Source organism: Coregonus clupeaformis, chromosome 11, assembly GCF_020615455.1.
Source record: "Coregonus clupeaformis isolate EN_2021a chromosome 11, ASM2061545v1, whole genome shotgun sequence".
NCBI classification, from domain to species: domain Eukaryota; kingdom Metazoa; phylum Chordata; class Actinopteri; order Salmoniformes; family Salmonidae; genus Coregonus; species Coregonus clupeaformis.
In genome coordinates, this window is record NC_059202.1 from 37430216 (window position 1) to 37449909 (window position 19694).

General features: G+C 43.9%; 1 protein-coding gene across 1 annotated transcript; it reads left to right on the top strand.

Annotated features, from left to right (window-relative positions):
- Positions 1 to 833: 833 nt before the first annotated feature.
- LOC121576474 (hippocampus abundant transcript 1 protein) lies at positions 834 to 18048 on the top strand (the record flags this gene model as incomplete). Its single annotated transcript, XM_045223627.1, is given in 11 exon segments — positions 834 to 1195; positions 3537 to 3632; positions 6022 to 6084; positions 6184 to 6311; positions 6559 to 6673; positions 6926 to 7144; positions 12069 to 12182; positions 13710 to 13781; positions 15442 to 15554; positions 17263 to 17360; positions 17882 to 18048. Coding segments are annotated over 11 exon segments (1266 nt in total), but the record flags the coding sequence as incomplete, so codon positions are not given.
- Positions 18049 to 19694: the final 1646 nt, after the last annotated feature.

Sequence of the window (19694 nt, forward strand, 5' to 3'; positions counted from 1 at the left end):
GCTTTCAGCCATTCAGCATTCAGGGCTCTAACAAGGTTTATAATTGTAAATAAATCCCCTTTTGCGCATGTGCATAACTATAGATAAATCCGACAGGAGAGTTTGAATGATGAAAGTTGGACAGAGGATCATGAAATCTCTGAGCAAGAAACACTTGGAAGAACATTAAAAAAATGTTAGGCTATTTTCTGGCAATTGTGCTGTTATTATGTGCCAGATGTTAAGACTACAAACCATTATAATTGGCCCATTTGCGAGATTGACTTGTCATTTCAATAGGCATAGGCTACAGATTCAAATCGGGGTTTATGATTGTAATTCAACTTTGCCATGATTTGCTTAGATAAAGGCAGGTAGCCTATAGCCCCTGATAGGTCTACATCTAATTTAAGATGTAGTCAAGATGTAAACTGAACGATTTAGCAGCTTGCTTAGTTCAAATTAACAGACTAATATCGAGGTAAGAAGTGCTTGTTTCCCTATAGCCTGCTGGAATAGGCTACTGAGGATCGGGTCATCATTTCAATCACTGAGTTAAATATTAGCCTAATAATATGTATATGAACTGAAGATGCTTGTAAACAACAGCCAGTGTTTCCGACCTGAAGATCACTGACGTCATGATTTGACCTCGTATTTATCCGAGTTCCCAGTTGTTTTGAACGCGGCAATACGAGGTCAAATCATGACATCAGTGATTTTCAGGTCGGAAAGTCTGAGCTCTCGAAAGAGTCCCGAGTTGGAATTCCGAGTTGGATGACCTTTCAAATCGATTTTTCCCAGTCGGAACTCGATTTTTTTTCCGAGTTCCCAGTTCTTTTGAATGCATAAATCGGAAGTCTGAGATTTCCAAATTCACCGTTCCCAGTGTTTTTGAACGCGGCATAATCTTTGATAGCGGGTACACGGACGTTAGAAAATCGTATGATGAGACGTCATTACGTTTTAATGATGTTTTTGCAAAGATGGCGGTGGTTGAGTGAATGGACGAAACAGCCCTTTTAGTTCGAAAATTGGATTTATTCCTTTTCTTTTCCAACATAATCTGATTTAAATAGTTTATAAAATTTCTTAACAAATATATTCCTATTAAACAAAGAACTAGAATGGTAATATGACACAGAGTAAAAAGAAGAAACGGGCGAATCGCAGTCTTCTGCTGGCGAAAAAAATTATTATCAAGGATGGAGGAACGGTGAGTTTACACCAAAATGACAGTATTTGGCATCGTATTTCTTGAGATGAGTTTTCAGCATGTGGTATGTCTGTCTACAATGTGTGACATTTAACGCGCTAGCTCGTTCTGCTTGCTAGCGCCCTGGGGAAGTTCCGATGCCTCTTCCTAGTCCTCTCAAAAACAACATTGCTAGCTACGTTAGCTAGCTAACGTATCTGCTGGTGCTAACATTAGCTACCTAACTGGATACCAGATGTGTGGCGCTAACTAAAATATCAGTCTCTTTGACAGTAACTTAGTATTCGCAAGCTAGCTGACTAGTAAGGTAACGTTAAACATTATTGTTAAAAAGGTGGCTCTAGTACAGGCAAGCTTGCTAGCTGTTTGTTTAGTTCTGTGTAACGTTAGCTAGCCTCTAGTAAAGGTATAACCACAGATAGAACAATGAGACAGATATTCCACGGGATGTTTTAAATGTGAAGCATCCGCTTGGCGTTTCCACTCACTACCAAATATGGTAGTGAGAGGAAGCCCACTGGCGGGCAATACAGTTTTCTGTTCCCAAAACTAGAATCTATTATGCACAGAGTGGACTAAGGTTTGTAGACTTTACCCTTTGCAAAAACATTTAAAAATCCTGTTGTTTAGAAGGAGTGCAAAGGCGAATTTAGTTATTGCAAACGTGCACTTCACAGTAGGCGTTCCCTAACGGAAATATGTAGATTATGCTAGAACGCGCCAATAGGATCCCGCTAGCTCGTGCTTGGCTCTACCCGCCTCCTTGCTTGTTCTGCCCACTATGGCTCATTTGTTCCCATTGGAAACGACAGCAATATGGTAGCTACATTACATGAACAAAAGTATGTGGACACCTGCTCGTCGAACATCTCATTCCAAAATCATGGGCATTAATATGGAGTTGGTCCCACCTTTGCTGCTATAACAGCCTTCACTCTTCTGGGAAGGCTTTCCACTAGATGTTGGAACATTGCTGCAGGGACTTGCTTCCATTCAGCCACAAGAGCATTAGTGAGGTCGGGCACTGATGTTGGGCGATTAGGCCTAGCTCACAGTCGACGTTCCAATTAATCCGAAAGGTGTTTGATGGGGTTGAGGTCAGAGCTCTGTGCAGGCCAGTCAAGTTCTTCCACTGATCCCGACAAACCATTTCTGTATGGACCTCGCTTTGTGCACAGTGGCATTGTCATGCTGAAACAGGAAAGTGCCTTCCCCAAACTGTTGCCACAAAGTTGGAAGCACAGAATCGTCTAGAATGTTATTGTATGCTGTAGTGTTAAGATTTCCCTTCACTGGAACTAAGGGGTCTAGCCTGAACCATGAAGAACAGCCCCAGACCATTATTCCTCCACTAAACTTTACAGTTGCCACTATGCATTCTGGCAGGTAGCGTTCTTCTGGCATCTGCCAAACCCAGATTAGTCTGTCGGACTACCAGATGGTGAAGCATGATTCCTCACTCCAAAGTACGCGTTTCCACTGCTCCAGAGTCCAATGGCGGCAAGCTTTACACCACTCCAGCCAACACGTGGCATTGCGCATGGTGATCTTAGGCTTGTGTGCGGCTACTCGACCATGGAAACCCATTTCATGAAGCTCCCGACGAAAAGTTGTTGTGCTGACGTTGCTTCCAGGGGCAGTTTGGAACTCGGTAGTGAGTGTTGCAGCTGAGGACAGACTATTTGTACGCGCTTCTGCACTCGGCGGTCCCGTTCTTTGAGCTTGTGTGGCCTACCACTTCGTGGCTAAGCCGTTGTTACTAATAGACGTTTCCACTTCATAATAACAGCACTTACAGTTGACAGGGGCAGCTCTAGCAGGGCAGAAATTTGACGAACTGACTTGTTGGAAAGGTGGCATCTTATGACAGTGCCAGGTTGAAAGTCACTGAGCTCTTAAGTATGGGCCATTCTACTACCAGTGTTTGAGCACACAGCAATGCAATCTCCATAGAAATTGTTATACACCTGTCAGCAACGGGTGTGGCTGAAATAGTAGAATCCACTAATTTGAAGGGGTATCCACATACCTTTTGGCCATGTAGTGTATAATCATACACAGGGGACCATATTCCTGCAAACAGAAGTCAATAAAAGTCAAATTTGGCAAGACTGCCACTGCTGGCTCTTCCAATGTGGGAAATGTAACTTTAGAAGAGTCAGTGGTGGCAGATATGAATTCTGTTGTTGATGACTGTAAGCAGGAAGTTGCCACACTGTGTATGATGATGTCCTATTGCTGAGTTTACCTTTTTTAATATATCTTATTTGAAAGTAAGACAGTTGAGTATTACTTGTTGCTTGTTGACATACTTACATAGCGGTTCCACTCTGTTCACCAGGCACAAGGTTTTGGAGCTCCCAGCGTGTACCATGCTGTAATTGTCATCTTTTTGGAATTTTTTGCCTGGGGCCTGCTTACAGCACCCACTTTGGTGGTAGGTTGTCGTCTTTATTACCTATTATTTCATACAGTATGATTTGTTGGCTGCTGATGAAACTATGTTTAAGCAAAAAGGCCAGAGGGGGTGTGGTATACAGTGGGGAAAAAAAGTATTGAGTCAGCCACCAATTGTGCAAGTTCTCCCACTTAAAAAGATGAGAGAGGCCTGTAATTTTCATTATAGGTACACGTCAACTATGACAGACAAAATGAGAAAAAAAAATCCAGAAAATCACATTGTAGGATTTTTAATGAATTTATTTGCAAATTATGGTGGAAAATAAGTATTTGGTCACCTACAAACAAGCAAGATTTCTGGCTCTCATAGACCTGTAACTTCTTCTTTAAGAGTCTCCTCTGTCCTCCACTCGTTACCTGTATTAATGGCACCTGTTTGAACTTGTTATCAGTATAAAAGACACCTGTCCACAACCTCAAACAGTCACACTCCAAACTCCACTATGGCCAAGACCAAAGAGCTGTCAAAGGACACCAGAAACAAAATTGTAGACCTGCACCAGGCTGGGAAGACTGAATCTGCAATAGGTAAGCAGCTTGGTTTGAAGAAATCAACTGTGGGAGCAATTATTAGGAAATGGAAGACATACAAGACCACTGATAATCTCCCTCGATCTGGGGCTCCACGCAAGATCTCACCCCGTGGGGTCAAAATGATCACAAGAACGGTGAGCAAAAATCCCAGAACGACACGGGGGGACCTAGTGAATGACCTGCAGAGAGCTGGGACCAAAGTAACAAAGCCTACCATCAGTAACACACTACGCCACCAGGGACTCAAATACTGCAGTGCAAGACGTGTCCCCCTGCTTAAGCCAGTACATGTCCAGGCCCGTCTGAAGTTTGCTAGAGTGCATTTGGATAATCCAGAAGAGGATTGGGAGAATGTGATATGGTCAGATGAAACCAAAATATAACTTTTTGGTAAAAACTCAACTCGTCGTGTTTGGAGGACAAAGAATGCTGAGTTGCATCCAAAGAACACCATACCTACTGTGAAGCATGGGGATAGAAACATCATGCTTTGGGGCTGTTTTTCTGCAAAGGGACCAGGACGACTGATCCGTGTAAAGGAAAGAATGAATGGGGCCATGTATCGTGAGATTTTGAGTGAAAACCTCCTTCCATCAGCAAGGGCATTGAAGATGAAACGTGGCTGGGTCTTTTAGCATGACAATGATCCCAAACACACCACCCGGGCAACGAAGGAGTGGCTTCGTAAGAAGCATTTCAAGGTCCTGGAGTGGCCTAGCCAGTCTCCAGATCTCAACCCCATAGAAAATCTTTGGAGGGAGTTGAAAGTCCGTGTTGCCCAGCGACAGCCCCAAAACATCACTGCTCTAGAGGAGATCTGCATGGAGGAATGGGCCAAAATACCAGCAACAGTGTGTGAAAACCTTGTGAAGACTTACAGAAAACGTTTGACCTGTGTCATTGCCAACAAAGGGAATATAACAAAGTATTGAGAAACTTTTGTTATTGACCAAATACTTATTTTCCACCATAATTTGCAAATAAAGTCATAAAAAATCCTACAATGTGATTTTCTGCATTTTTTTTCTCATTTTGTCTGTCATAGTTGACGTGTACCTATGATGAAAATTACAGGCCTCTCTCATCTTTTTAAGTGGGAGAACTTGCACAATAGGTGGCTGACTAAATACTTTTTTCCCCCACTGTATAGCCAATATACCACGGCTAAGGGCTGTTCGTATGTACGACGCAACGCGGAGTGCCTTGACACAGCCCTTAGCCGTGGTATATTGGCCATATATCACAAACCCCAGAGGTGCCTTATTGCTATTATAAACTAGTTACCAACGTAATTAGAGCAGTAAAAATAAATGTTTTGTCATATCCGTGGTATACATTTACATTTACGTCATTTAGCAGACGCTCTTATCCAGAGCGACTTACAAATTGGTGCATTCACCTTATGATAGCCAGTGGGACAACCACTTTACAATTTATTTTTATACGGTCTTATAAACTGGGTGGTTCGAGCCCTGAATACTGATTGGCTGAAAGCTGTTGTATATGAGACCGTATACCACGGGTATGACAAAACATGTATTTTTACCCTTCCAATTACATTTGTAACCAGTTTATAATAGCAATAAGGCTCCTCAGGGGTTAGTTATATGGCCGATATACCACGGCTAAGGGCTGTGTCCAGGCACCTCCACGTTGCGTCATGCATAAGAACAGCCCTTAGCCGTGGTATATTGGCCATATACCACAACTCCTTGGGCCTTATTGCTTAAATATACCATGGCTGTCAGCCAATCAGCATTCAGGGCTCGAACCAACAAGTTTATAATCACAATTAAGTCTCCACTATCTGTCCTTATCCCCTTGTTATCCAGGTCCTACATGAGACGTTCCCGAAGCATACGTTTCTAATGAATGGCTTGATCCAGGGGGTAAAGGTAAAGTGTTTGAACAGGTGTTATTATTTTGAACAGCACATCTAGTTACACTTCAATTCTGTTTCCATTCATTGGATGTGTCTTCTTATTGTGTTTCAGGGCCTGCTGTCTTTCCTGAGTGCTCCGCTGATTGGTGCCCTGTCTGATGTGTGGGGTCGGAAGTCTTTTCTCCTGCTTACCGTTTTCTTCACCTGCGCTCCCATTCCACTGATGAAGATAAGCCCCTGGTACGATGGCACCCAACCAGAGAGTCCATAGTTACTGAGGTCACCATTCAAATGAATCATAGTTCTATGGAATCTATCGTGGTTAAACGAATTAGGAAGATCTGAACTTCATACTGTTCTACTCTACACTATTCTATATTTTATACAAGATGCATTAGCTAATATAATGTGCCCTTGTGACGTGTTGAGATGGAACTGAGAGTCAAGTCAAATAATAACTGAGTGCCATGTCCTGCCTCTGTTTCAGGTGGTATTTTGCAGTTATCTCAGTGTCCGGTGTGTTTGCTGTAACCTTCTCCGTGGTCTTTGCCTATGTGGCTGACATCACACAGGAGCATGAGCGCAGCATGGCCTATGGACTGGTGTGTATCACACATTACCTACACTATTTTATTTTAATCTTCAACTTTCAAGTTTACCTTGTCACCTTTTTGATTCAGTGATTTGTGGTCCATTTGTGGCTAAAATAGTTATATCCTTTAGAACCTATTTGCAATTTGGTCCCACTTGACAAAGCAGAAATGTTGCACACACTCAAAGTGAAACTACTATTTTATTTAAAGACTGGTAGTTGAAAAGTTAGTCAGTAAACCTCCTCTACTCTTGTCCGTTAGGTGTCGGCCACCTTTGCTGCTAGCCTGGTGACAAGCCCTGCCATCGGAGCCTACCTGGGCCGTGTGTATGGTGACGGCCTGGTGGTGGTGCTGGCCTCGGCCATCGCTATGCTGGACATCTGCTTCATCCTGGTGGCTGTGCCCGAGTCTCTGCCTGAGAAGATGAGGCCAGCATCCTGGGGGGCTCCCATCTCCTGGGAACAGGCCGACCCCTTTGCTGTGAGTACATGGTCCACTTCTAACGGCTCAGTCAGTTTGTGTACCCCATTAATCACCCAATTTGTATGTTTATGTACCCCATTAGTGTGCTTTTAGAGGGGAGGGGGGGTCCGTTTCCAAAAGCTTGAAGGGACAATGGTATCAACGTAATTGGTGGCAGCGGTGGAGGTAGGTATTGTTCCTGGTAAAAAAGCGGGCTCAGCAATAGAATGTGTTGAGAATGGCTGTGCTGCAAGACCTCGTCCTCTTGACTGACAGCCATGGTTTCCCTTAGGGAAGCATTATAGCATCTGTTTGTGTGTTGACACTTTCAACTAGCTACTCATGTTACAAGTGGTCCTCTTCAGTCTTACCATTTGCCTCCACAATAGCTCCATCACTTACTATTTTCACTAGATTTCATAAAAGAACAAGACCAACTGAGATGTCGAATGCATTTGGGAAGAGAAACTGATAAATTGTAATGTGGTTAGTTGCAAGAGGTTACACCCTTACAACTAACCACATTACAATTGGTCAGGTTCTCTTCACAAATGCATACGACATCTCAGTTGGTCTTGTTCATGTATTTGGACTGAATTGTTGGGTACAGGCCATTTTAGTGTACCTCAGCTTTTAGTTCTGAACAATGTCTTTCTAATTGGGCATAGAAACCAACAGTGCCCAAAACAGGTTAACAGTGCAGTGCAGTGTGCACACAAACACAATTTTTGAAAAACACAATGGGATTTACCCAGCATAAGGAACAAACATTCAGGAAGCGTTTAGACCAGGGTGTGGTCTACGTCAGGCAAACCTGAACACTCCTAAAGTGGGTTGTTTGACGGTCATAACTTACTATATACGAAGAGAGGCGGCTGAAAAGCACATTTCATAATACTCCAAATCCCCTAGGGGCTGCACCACTAAATGTTTGAAGATAAATTACACAATGTACAGCAGCTACGCATGGCACAACTAAACAGGTCTTCCTCTGGCAATGTTGAGCGGGAAGGCTGTGTTGATAAAATTAATCAACATCACACAGGGCTCGACATTAATGCTTGTCTGGAATAAGAAAAGAAAATAGTCGGACAAGAAGAATATAGATTTGAGTTGACCAAATGGACAAGTAAAACAAATCTAAAATCATATTAAACAATTACTCTGATCAGAATTGGGGGGGGGGTACATTTTGCTGAGACATTTTGCAGTTTAAAAACTAATTTCCTGCAATTCTACACACTGTCATGGGGCTGAGAGAGGAAAAAATGCTATTTTTAAAGCTAATTTCCTGAAATTCTACACATTTTGCCATGGCTTATGCCGTGTTCGTATGCTGAGTGACTCAAACATAACAAAATCAATGCCATAGCATTTTTGGAATTTTATATTCTTCCTGACCGTCAATTTTTTATTATTTCGGTGGTTGTTAGTTCTCAAAGATCTTATTTAAAAATATATAGTGCCTTTATCTTTTTCTACATACATTATATCTGGTTTTAGTCATTTAAGTTTACACTGAAAACGTTTTACCATCTCGAAAATGATTTAATATATATATATATATATATATATATATATATAGAGAGATTTTATGGAGCGGTCCGCTGCTTCTAAGTGAATATAGGGGCAACACTGAGACCCACTTGTAGCCGTGTGTGCACATTTGTTGGTATTTCTTGCTAATTAGTGAGTTATTTGCACAGTTATAGCACATAATTGGTCAGCAAACAGGCTTCGTACGGTCATGAAATTCTTAGAAAAGTATTGGTGTGTGCATCAGCTGCATGTGTGCCAGAGGAGAGAGTTAGACATTACAGCAGGTAGGCCTAGCCCATAAAAAATGACAGCCTAACTAGATAGCCAATTCAACACACATCGTGTAGCCTGGCTAGTTATTTCGGTAGTTAACTATTTAGTACAGCGGGAAAATGAAATGCCAACAGTTACTGTAGTTCATTTTTATTTATTTAAGAAAATACAGGGGCCTCCCGAGTGGCGCAGCGGTCTAAGGCACTGCATCGCAGTGCTAGAGGCGTCACTACAGACCTGGGTTCGATCCTGGGCTGTATCACAACCGGCCCTGATCGGGAGTCCCATAGGGCGGCGCACAATTGGCCCAGCGTCGTCCAGGTAGGGGAGGGTTTGGCCGGGGGGGCTTTACTTGCCTCATCGTGCTCTAGCGACTCCTTGTGGTGGGCCGGGTGCCTGCAGGCTGACCTCAGTCATCAGTTGAACTGTGTTTCCTCCGACACGTTGGTGCGGCTGGCTTCCGGGTTAAGCGGGTGGGTGTTAAGAAGCGCGGTTAGGCGGGTCATGTGTTGGAGGACGCATGACTCAACCTTCACCTCCCGAGCCCGTTGGGGAGTTGCAGCGATGAGACAAGATCCACATTTTTTTTAAATAAACATAAATAAATCAATAAATGCAAAGTGTTGGTATTCCTGATTCCATATATGATCATGATTCATATAATGCCTGATGAGAGCACCATCAGGAATAACAACACGTTTCTTAAATTAAAACGACACTAAAATAAAGTGCAATATGCGTGTGAAATCAATATGTAAACATGGTTCAGACATTGGATAGGCATATACTATAAGGTTTTCTTACTAAGCAAGAAATATGCACAATTGTGACTCTCATAAAGGGGGCATGTCTGTATCACAGTACTTCTCATCTCCCACTCTGAGGCAATGCGATGGGCCATCACTAAAGCCTTGTTCACACTGCAGGCCTTAATACTCAAATCAGTTTTGTTTTTCAAATCAGTTTTGGACTACTGACTGTCAAAACAGCAAGTTACAAGTGACCAAATCAGATTTGTGTGTGTTCAGACAGCAGTTATTTGCTGACAATGCTAGTTGTCATAGTAACGACAGGTGTGTGTGCGGTGGTGTAGGCTGATTGGTGGTGCTTCCTGTCACTCAGAAGTTATAATAATATCAAGCTAAGGTGACAACCATTCCTGCCATGGATGTTTCCCAGTTGCTTTGAATGTTCAAAATCATAGTGTAAGAACACATTTAAAGCCTCAAAGGATAAGATGATCCAACTTTCAAAATGAGTCCATTTTTGGCTAGCCACAGCAGTCCACTAGCTAGCTGTTTCGCGTTCTAGCACATTCACTAATTTGTTTGTAAACAATTAACTGTGGCTTGAAATATCAGATTCCATGTGCTTTTTGTCTATTCAGACTGCAGGAAAAAGAACAGATTAGAATCAGATATGCAAATAAATAGGATTTGAGTCACTTCAAACTTCCAATGTGAACATGGCTTAAGTAGCTCTTTGTAGCCCTGGAGTTCCATCCCTTTGTAGTAAGCACAACAGGTTGGCCAAGTCATTGACGACTTCAGATGTAGCTTGCTTAGAGCGGGTACTAGCTGTTTGCTGAAATGGGTGTGAGAGGGCGAAGTTCGTAACTTTGCTCGAGCACTTTCTCAAGGTGCTGAAATCCCCTTTTCTCAACCACTGAGAATGGGAGCATATCCGCGGCTATAGGCTAAACATACCTATCGCTATTGTAATTTATTTGGTCAGAATCAGCTGCGAAGGGCTGCTTGAATGCAGAGGGGAGATTATTTTTTATTTTATTTTTTGCATTTCCGTCTTGCTCCGGTGGTAAGAATACTTGGGCGTAAATGTGTCAGTATGTTTGAGGTGTTGGGAGCTGCATAGGCTATTCTGGTTGAGCAGTGGCTACATAGTGCTGATAACTGTCTGTCCATCGCCATTGTAATCTACTGGGAAGTCAAAAGGTTCTCAAACTGGAGATTTAAACAAGGATGGATATGTTAGATGAAATGGCTTACTTTTTTAATCATAGGCTACCATCTCAGTTGTCTTGTCACTGATAAAATAGTCTCCCGAGTGGCGCAGTGGTCTAAGGCACTGCATCGCAGTGCTAGCTGTGCCACTAGAGATCCTGGTTCAAATCCAGGCTCTGTCGTAGCTGGCCGCGACCGGGAGACCCATGGGGCGGCGCACAATTGGCCCAGCGTTGTCCAGGGTAGGGGAGGGAATGGCCGGCAGGGATGTAGCTCAGTTGGTAGAGCATGGCGTTTGCAACGCCAGGGTTGTGGGTTTGATTCCCACGGGGGGCCAGTATAAACAAACAAACAAACAAACAAAATATTGTAAGTCGCTCTGGATAAGAGCGTCTGCTAAATGACTAAAATGTAAAATGTAAATGTAAAAAATGGTCTACTGGCTACTGTTGATAGTCTATCAAAAGAACTACAAAAATACTCATAGGATTGGTCTTGGCTAGCCTACTGTAGACATACAGTATCAATATCTCTTTTCAAAAGTCGTAAAGGGGCAACGTCCTATTTTGAGATCTAAAAAATAAATAAATAAATTACAGGCCTACTTTAGAAACAAACATTTATGCAATTAATGCAATGCAATTCTAACAAATAGAGTAATGTCTTGTATTGTAAAATGATATCATACAGCTTTTTAATACATCATTAATTAATAACCAAATGTAGCCTATCACTAGCTGAATATAGAGAGAGCATGCGCCCCAATACACACAAACTGCCAGTGAGAAAAAAAGTTAGCGTTGAACCCTGAGTAAATCGATCCAAATCAATGTAAGAACAGAAGGGCATGCTAATTTAAAAGATGGCTTGTCATTATTAGTCAGGTCATTAAAAATGGGTGCGACCAAGTCATGTGCTGGTGCCATCAACTGAAAGGTTAGTGGAAAAAGCTAGTCTAGAGCCCTGGATTGACCTACAAAAATGAGGCTAAATGATTATTTTTTTGAGTCAGAGAAATCTCTCCTCTCCTCTGTCTGTCTGTCTGTCTGTCTGTGACCCAGTTCTCATAGAAGGCCTCCTTTCCGCCATGAGACGTGTGAAGGAGTGGATGGGTGTTCATTGTACATCATATTGTATCACCAACCTAACCCCTTTCTTTCTGTCTCCAGTCTCTAAGGAAAGTGGGCCAGGATTCCACTGTGCTGCTCATCTGTATAACAGTGTTCCTGTCCTACCTCCCCGAGGCTGGCCAGTACTCCAGCTTCTTTCTCTACTTACGACAGGTCTGTCTACACTGTATTCTGTCAAAAGAGATGTGTCCACCTCCTTCCTGTATTAAAATATTACATTCTACTGCCATTTACTTTATGTATTCTTATATTCTATTATTTCTTATTGTTTTTGCATTGTCGAGAAGGAACCTGCAAGTAAGCATTTAATTGGACGGTGTATACCATGTGAATCCTGTACATAAGACAAACTTCCCTTTGAGTTGTTATTGCCTTGATCAATGCCACTGAGGTCAAGTCTCCTTCATAGTCAAAGTATTTGGCAGACTTGTCGAGGGGGTTTGACTATAGTTAATTTGAAGTATACTGCAAAGTAATTCCACAAATGGTCCGTTACTCCGTTCATTGCTGTTCTTTGCTGCTTGCAGCTACACCACCTGTTCGTCGAATATCTCGCTCCAAAATCATGGGCATTAATATGGAGTTGGTCCTCCCCTTTGCTGCTATAACAGCCTGCACTCTTCTGGGAAGGCTTTCCTCTAGATGTTGGAACATTGCTGCAGGGACTTGCTTCCATTTAGCCACAAGAGCATTAGTGAGGTCGGGCACTGATGTTGGGCGATTAGGCCTGGCTCGCAGTTGGCGTTCCAATTCATCCCAAAGGTGTTCGATGGGGTTGAGGTCAGGGCTCTGCAGGCCAGACAAGTTCTTCCACACCGCTCTCGACAAACCATTTCTGTATGGACCTCACTTTGTGCCCGGACCATGAAAAACAGCCCCAGACCTCCTCCAACAAACTTTACATTTGGCACTATGCATTGGGGCAGGTAGCGTTCTCCTGGCATCCTCCAAACCCAGATTATTCCGTTGGGCTGCCAGCTGGTGAAGCTTAATTCATCTCTCCAGAGAACGCGTTTCCACTGCTCCAGTGTCCAATGGCGGCGAGCTTACACCACTCCAGCCGACGCTTGGCATTGCGCATGGTGATCTTAGGCTTGTGTGAGGCTGCTCGGCCATGGAACCCATTTCTTGGAAGCTCCCGATGAACAGTTATTGTGCTGACGTTGCTTCCAGAGGCAGTTTGGAACTCGGTAGTGAGTGTTTCAACTAAGGACAGACTATTTTTACGCGCTTCAGCACTCGCCAGTCCCATTCTGTGAGCTTGTGTGGCCACCACTTCGCGGCTGAGCCGTTGTTGCTCCTAGACGTTTCCACTTGAAAATAACAGCACTTACAGTTGACCAGGGCAACTCTAGCAGGGCAGAAATTTCACGAACTGACTTGTTGGAAAGGTGGCATCCTATGACGGTGCCACGTTGAAAGTCACTGAGCTCTTCAGTATGGGCAATTCTACTGCCAATGTTTGTCTATGGAGATTGCATGGCTATGTGCTCGATTTTATACACCTGTCAGCAACAGGTGAAATAGCCAAATCCACTAATTTGAAGGGGTGTCTACATACCTTTGGCCATGTAGTGTATATTTAGCTAAATCATTATTTGCTTGATGATGGGTGTAGTTACTTTGGTCTCACTGGCAGTACAATCACATGAATGTTCTTTATTTTATTTTTTTCTCCAGATTATGGGATTTTCACCTGAAAGTGTTGCAGCTTTCATAGCTGTTCTAGGACTGCTTTCAATCGTTGCACAGGTTAGTTGTCATTTAATGAACATGTACAGTGCCTTCAGAAAGTATTCATACCCCTTGACTTATTCCACATTTTGTTGTTAAAGCCTGAATTCAAAATTGATGAAATTGATTTGTTTCTCACCCATCTACACACAATGCCCCATAATGACAGTGAAACATGTTTTGATAATCTTTTTGCAATTGTATTAAAAATTAAATACAGAAATATTATTTACATAACCATTCACACCCCTTTGCTATGACACTCCAAATTGAGCTAAGTTGCATCCAATTTCCATTGATCATCCTTGGATGTCACTACAACTTGATTGGACTCCACCTGTTGTCAATTCAATTGTTTGGACATGATTTAGAAAGAAACACACCTGTCTATATAAGGTCACACAGTTGACAGTGCATGTCAGAGCAGAAACTATACCATGAAGTCTAAGGAACTGTCCGTAGAGCTCTGAGATAGAATTGTGATGAGGCATATATCTGGGGAAGGGTATAAAACGATTTCTACAGTGTTGAAAGTTTCCAAGAGCACAGTGGTCTCCATCATTGGGAAACAGAAAAAAATATGGAGTTTGCAAAAAGGCATGTGAAAGACACAGAGCATTAAGGCAAAATATTCTGTGTTCTGATGAGACAGAAATGTAACTCTGTGGTCTGATTTGCAAAGCGCTATGCAAAGCTAATCACCATCTAAAACCATCCCTACCGCATGGGTGGTGGCAGCATCATGCTATGGGGATGCTTTTCAGCGGCAGGGACTGTGAGACTGGTAAGGCTCGAGGAAACAATGAAAAACAGGCAAATCCTTGATGAGAACCTGCTTCAGAGTGCAAACGACCTTAGACTGGGGTGAAGATTTACGTTCCAACAGGACAATGACCCCAAGTATACAGCCAAAGCAACGCTGGAGAGAGTTCAGAACAAGAATGTGAAACTCCTTGAGTGGCCCAGCCAAAGCCCAGACTTGAATCCCATTGAAAATCTGTGGAAAGACTTGAAGATTGCTGTTCACCGCCGCTCCCCATCTAACTTAATGGAGTTTGAGAAAATACGCAAGGAAGAATGGGAAAAAAATCCCCAAATCCAGATTTATAAATATAAGCAAAGGTGATACAGACATACCCAAGATGACTGAAAGTTGCTTCTACAAAGTATTGACTCTGTAGCTCAGCTGGTAGAGCACGGCGCTTGTAACGCCAAGGTAGTGGGTTCGATCCCCGGGACCACCCATACACAAAAATGTATGCACGCACGACTGTAAATCGCTTTGGATAAAAGCGTCTGCTAAATGGCATATTATATTATTATTATTATTATTATTATTATTATAAATGTATGTAAATGAGATTTCAGTATTTCATTTGAAATTAATTTGCAAACATTTCTAAAAACATGTTTTTACTTAGTCATCATGGGGTATTGTGTGTAAATGTGTGAGGAAAAAATCTATTTAATCCATTTTGAATTCAGTCTGTAACACAACAAAATGTGGAACAAGTCAAGGGGTATGAATACTTTCTGAAGGCACTATAATCCCAATCTCTGCCATGTTATGTTAACCTGGTTTGGGCATTAATGAGAACATTCATTATAGGCAATATTAACATTCAAAATAAATGGTTTCCAATTATATTATATTATTTTTCTTTCTTTCCTTTGTCAGACAGTAGTATTAAGTTTACTCATGCGTTCCATCGGGAACAAGAACACCATCTTGCTCGGCCTTGGGTTCCAGATACTACAGCTCGCCTGGTATGGGTTTGGCTCCGAGCCATGGTAAGCCTTTTTAAGATCACTCAAACCATGACCACATCTGATGATTCAGTTCAATGAAGAGATACAGTGGGGAAAAAAAGTATTTAGTCAGCCACCAATTGTGCAAGTTCTCCACTTAAAAAGATAAGAGAGGCCTGTAATTTTCATCATAGGTACACGTCAACTATGACAGACAAATTGAGAAAAAAAATCCAGAGAATCACATTGTAGGATTTTTTAATGAATTTATTTGCAAATTATGGTGGAAAATAAGTATTTGGTCACCTACAAATAAGCAAGATTTCTGGCTCTCACAGACCTGTAACTTATTCTTTAAGAGGATCCTCTGTCCTCCACTCGTTACCTGTATTAATGGCACCTGTTTGAACTTGTTATCAGTATAAAAGACACCTGTCCACAACCTCAAACAGGCACACTCCAAACTCCACTATGGCCAAGACCAAAGAGCTGTCAAAGGACACCAGAAACAAAATTGTAGACCTGCACCAGGCTGGGAAGACTGAATCTGCAATAGGTAAGCAGCTTGGTTTGAAGAAATCAACTGTGGGAGCAATTATTAGGAAATGGAAGACCTACAAGACCACTGATAATCTCCCTCGATCTGGGGCTCCACGCAAGATCTCACCCTGTGGGGTCAAAATGATCACAAGAACAGTGAGCAAAAATCCCAGAACCACACGGGGGACCTAGTGAATGACCTGCAGAGAGCTGGGACCAAAGTAACAAAGCCTACCATCAGTAACACACTACGCCACCAGGGACTCAAATCCTGCAGTGCCAGACGTGTCCCCCTGCTTAAGCCAGTACATGTCCAGGCCCGTCTGAAGTTTGCTAGAGTGCATTTGGATGATCCAGAAGAGGATTGGGAGAATGTCATATGGTCAGATGAAACCAAAATATAACTTTTTGGTAAAAACTCAACTTGTCGTGTTTGGAGGACAAAGAATGCTGAGTTGCATCCAAAGAACACCATACCTACTGTGAAGAATGGGGGTGGAAACATCATGCTTTGGGGCTGTTTTTCTGCAAAGGGACCAGGACGACTGATCCGTGTAAAGGAAAGAATGAATGGGGCCATGTATCGTGAGATTTTGAGTGAAAACCTCCTTCCATCAGCAAGGGCATTGAAGATGAAACGTGGCTGGGTCTTTCAGCATGACAATGATCCCAAACACACCGCCCGGGCAACGAAGGAGTGGCTTCGTAAGAAGCATTTCAAGGTCCTGGAATGGCCTAGCCAGTCTCCAGATCTCAACCCCATAGAAAATCTTTGGAGGGAGTTGAAAGTCTGTGTTGCCCAGCGACAGCCCCAAAACATCACTGCTCTAGAGGAGATCTGCATGGAGGAATGGGCCAAAATACCAGCAACAGTGTGTGAACCTTGTGAAGACTTACAGAAAACGTTTGACCTGTGTCATTGCCAACAAAGGGTATATAACAAAGTATTGAGAAACTTTTGTTATTGACCAAATACTTATTTTCCACCATCATTTGCAAATAAATTCATTAAAAATCCTACAATGTGATTTTCTGGATATTTTTTTTCTCATTTTGTCTGTCATAGTTGACGTGTACCTATGATGAAAATTACAGGCCTCTCTTATCTTTTTAAGTGGAGAACTTGCACAATTGGTGGCTGACTAAATACATTTTTTCCCCACTGTACACTTTCAAGTTACTTAACCTGTTCTCTCTCATCTCTCTACAGGATGATGTGGGCGGCAGGTGCTCTAGCAGCCATGTCAAGCATCACTTTCCCAGCGATTAGTGCTTTGGTTTCCCGCACGGCAGAACCAGACCAACAAGGTTTGTACTTTGTTATAGTTTTATTTTGCATCTATGCATAGTCACTTTACCCCTACCTACGTATACATATTACCTCGACTAACAAGTACCCCTGCACATTGACTCTGTACCGGTACCCCTTGTATATAGCCTCTTTATACTGTAGTTATTTTGTATTACTATTTTTCATTTAGTTTATTTAGCAAATGTTTTCTTTCCTACTTTTAAAAAACTCTGCATTGTTGGTTAAGGGCTCGTAAGTAAGCATTTCACGGTAAGATCTACACCTGTAGTATTCAACGCATGTGACAAATACATTTTTATTTGATTTTGCACATTCTTTGATTCGTCTATTGGCCTGGTCGTAATTGCAAATGAGAAATTGTTCTCAGTTGAAGGGGAAGCCCAGCGAAATGACGTTTATATTTTGGTTTCCTTCAAGGAAAGGAGATACATATGTAATTTTGCTGAACTTGCCAGGTGAAGTGAAGGTTGAATGCAATCCAATTTAAATAAAATACTTGTTGGCTGTCATCTCACAGGGGTGGGCCAGGGGATGGTGACGGGGATCCGGGGGCTGTGTAATGGCCTGGGCCCGGCGCTCTACGGCTTCATCTTCTACATCTTCCACGTGGAGCTGGATGCACCCCCAGACGGCAACGGGGACACTCTGGTCCATACTCAAGCCCACCTTCAGCTCCTCCCACAGGTTAGCCCCCAGCTCCCCAACCTTTTCAGCTCTTCCCACAGGTTAGCCCCCAGCTCCCCAACCTTTTCAGCTCTTCCCACAGGTTAGCCCCCAGCTCCCCAACCTTTTCAGCTCTTCCCACAGGTTAGCCCCCAGCTCCCCAACCCCAACCTTTTCAGCTCCTCCCACAGGTTAGCCCCCAGCTCCCCAACCCCAACCTTTTCAGCTCTTCCCACAGGTTAGCCCCCAGCTCCCCAACCCAAACCTTTTCAGCTCTTCCCACAGGTTAGCCCCCAGCTCCCCAACCCAAACCTTTTCAGCTCTTCCCACAGGTTAGCCCCCAGCTCCCCAACCCAAACCTTTTCAGCTCTTCCCACAGGTTAGCCCCCAGCTCCCCAACCTTTTCAGCTCATCCCACAGGATAGCCCCCAGCTCTTCCCACAGGTTAGTCCCCAGCTCCCCAACCCCAACCTTTTCAGCTCTTCCCACAGGTTAGTCCCCAGCTCCCCAACCCCAACCTTTTAAGCTCTTCCCACAGGTTAGCCCCCAGCTCCCCAACCTTTTCAGCTCATCCCACAGGTTAGCCCCCAGCTCCCCAACCCCAACCTTTTCAGCTCTTCCCACAGGTTAGCCCCCAGCTCCCCAACCCCAACCTTTTAAGCTCTTCCCACAGGTTAGCCCCCCCAGCTCCACAACTTTTTCAGCTCTTCCCACAGGTTAGCCCCCAGCTCCCCAACCTTTTCAGCTCTTCCCACAGGTTAGCCCCCAGCTCCCCAACCTTTTCAGCTCATCCCACAGGTTAGCCCCCAGCTCTTCCCACAGGTTAGTCCCCAGCTCCCCAACCCCAACCTTTTAAGCTCTTCCCACAGGTTAGCCCCCAGCTCCCCAACTTTTTCAGCCCTTCCCACAGGTTAGCCCCCAGCTCCCCAACCTTTTCAGCTCATCCCCCAGGTTAGCCCCCAGTGCCACACCCCCAACCTTTTCAGCTCCTCCCCCAGGTTAGCCCCCAGGGCCACACCCCCAACCAACCTTTTAAACTTTTCCCCCAGGTTAGCCTCCAGGGCCACACCCCCAACCAAACTTTTAAGCTTTTCCCCCAGGTTAGCCTCCAGGGCCACACCCCCAACCTTTTCAGCTCCTCCCCCAGGTTAGCACCCAGCGCCACTCCCCCAACCTTTTCAGCTCCTCCCACAGGTTAGCCCCCAGCATCCCAACCCAAACCTTTTCAGTTCTTCCCACAGGTTAGCCCACAGCTCCCCAACCACAAACTTTTCAGCTCTTCCCACATGTTAGCCCCCAGCTCCCCAACCCAAACCTTTTCAGCTCTTCCCACAGGTTAGCCCCCAGCTCCCCAACCCCAACATATTCAGCTCCTCCCACAGGTTAGCCCCCAGCTCCCCAACCGTTTCAGCTCTTCCCATAGGTTAGCACCCAGCTCCCCAACCCCAACCTTTTCAGCTCCTCCCACAGGTTAGCCCCCAGCTCCCCAACCCCAACCTTTTCAGCTCTTCCCACAGGTTAGCCCCAGCTCCCCAACCCAAACCTTTTCAGCTCTTCCCACAGGTTAGCCCCAGCTCCCCAACCCAAACCTTTTCAGCTCTTCCCACAGGTTAGCCCCCAGCTCCCCAACCCCAACCTTTTCAGCTCTTCCCACAGGTTAGCCCCCA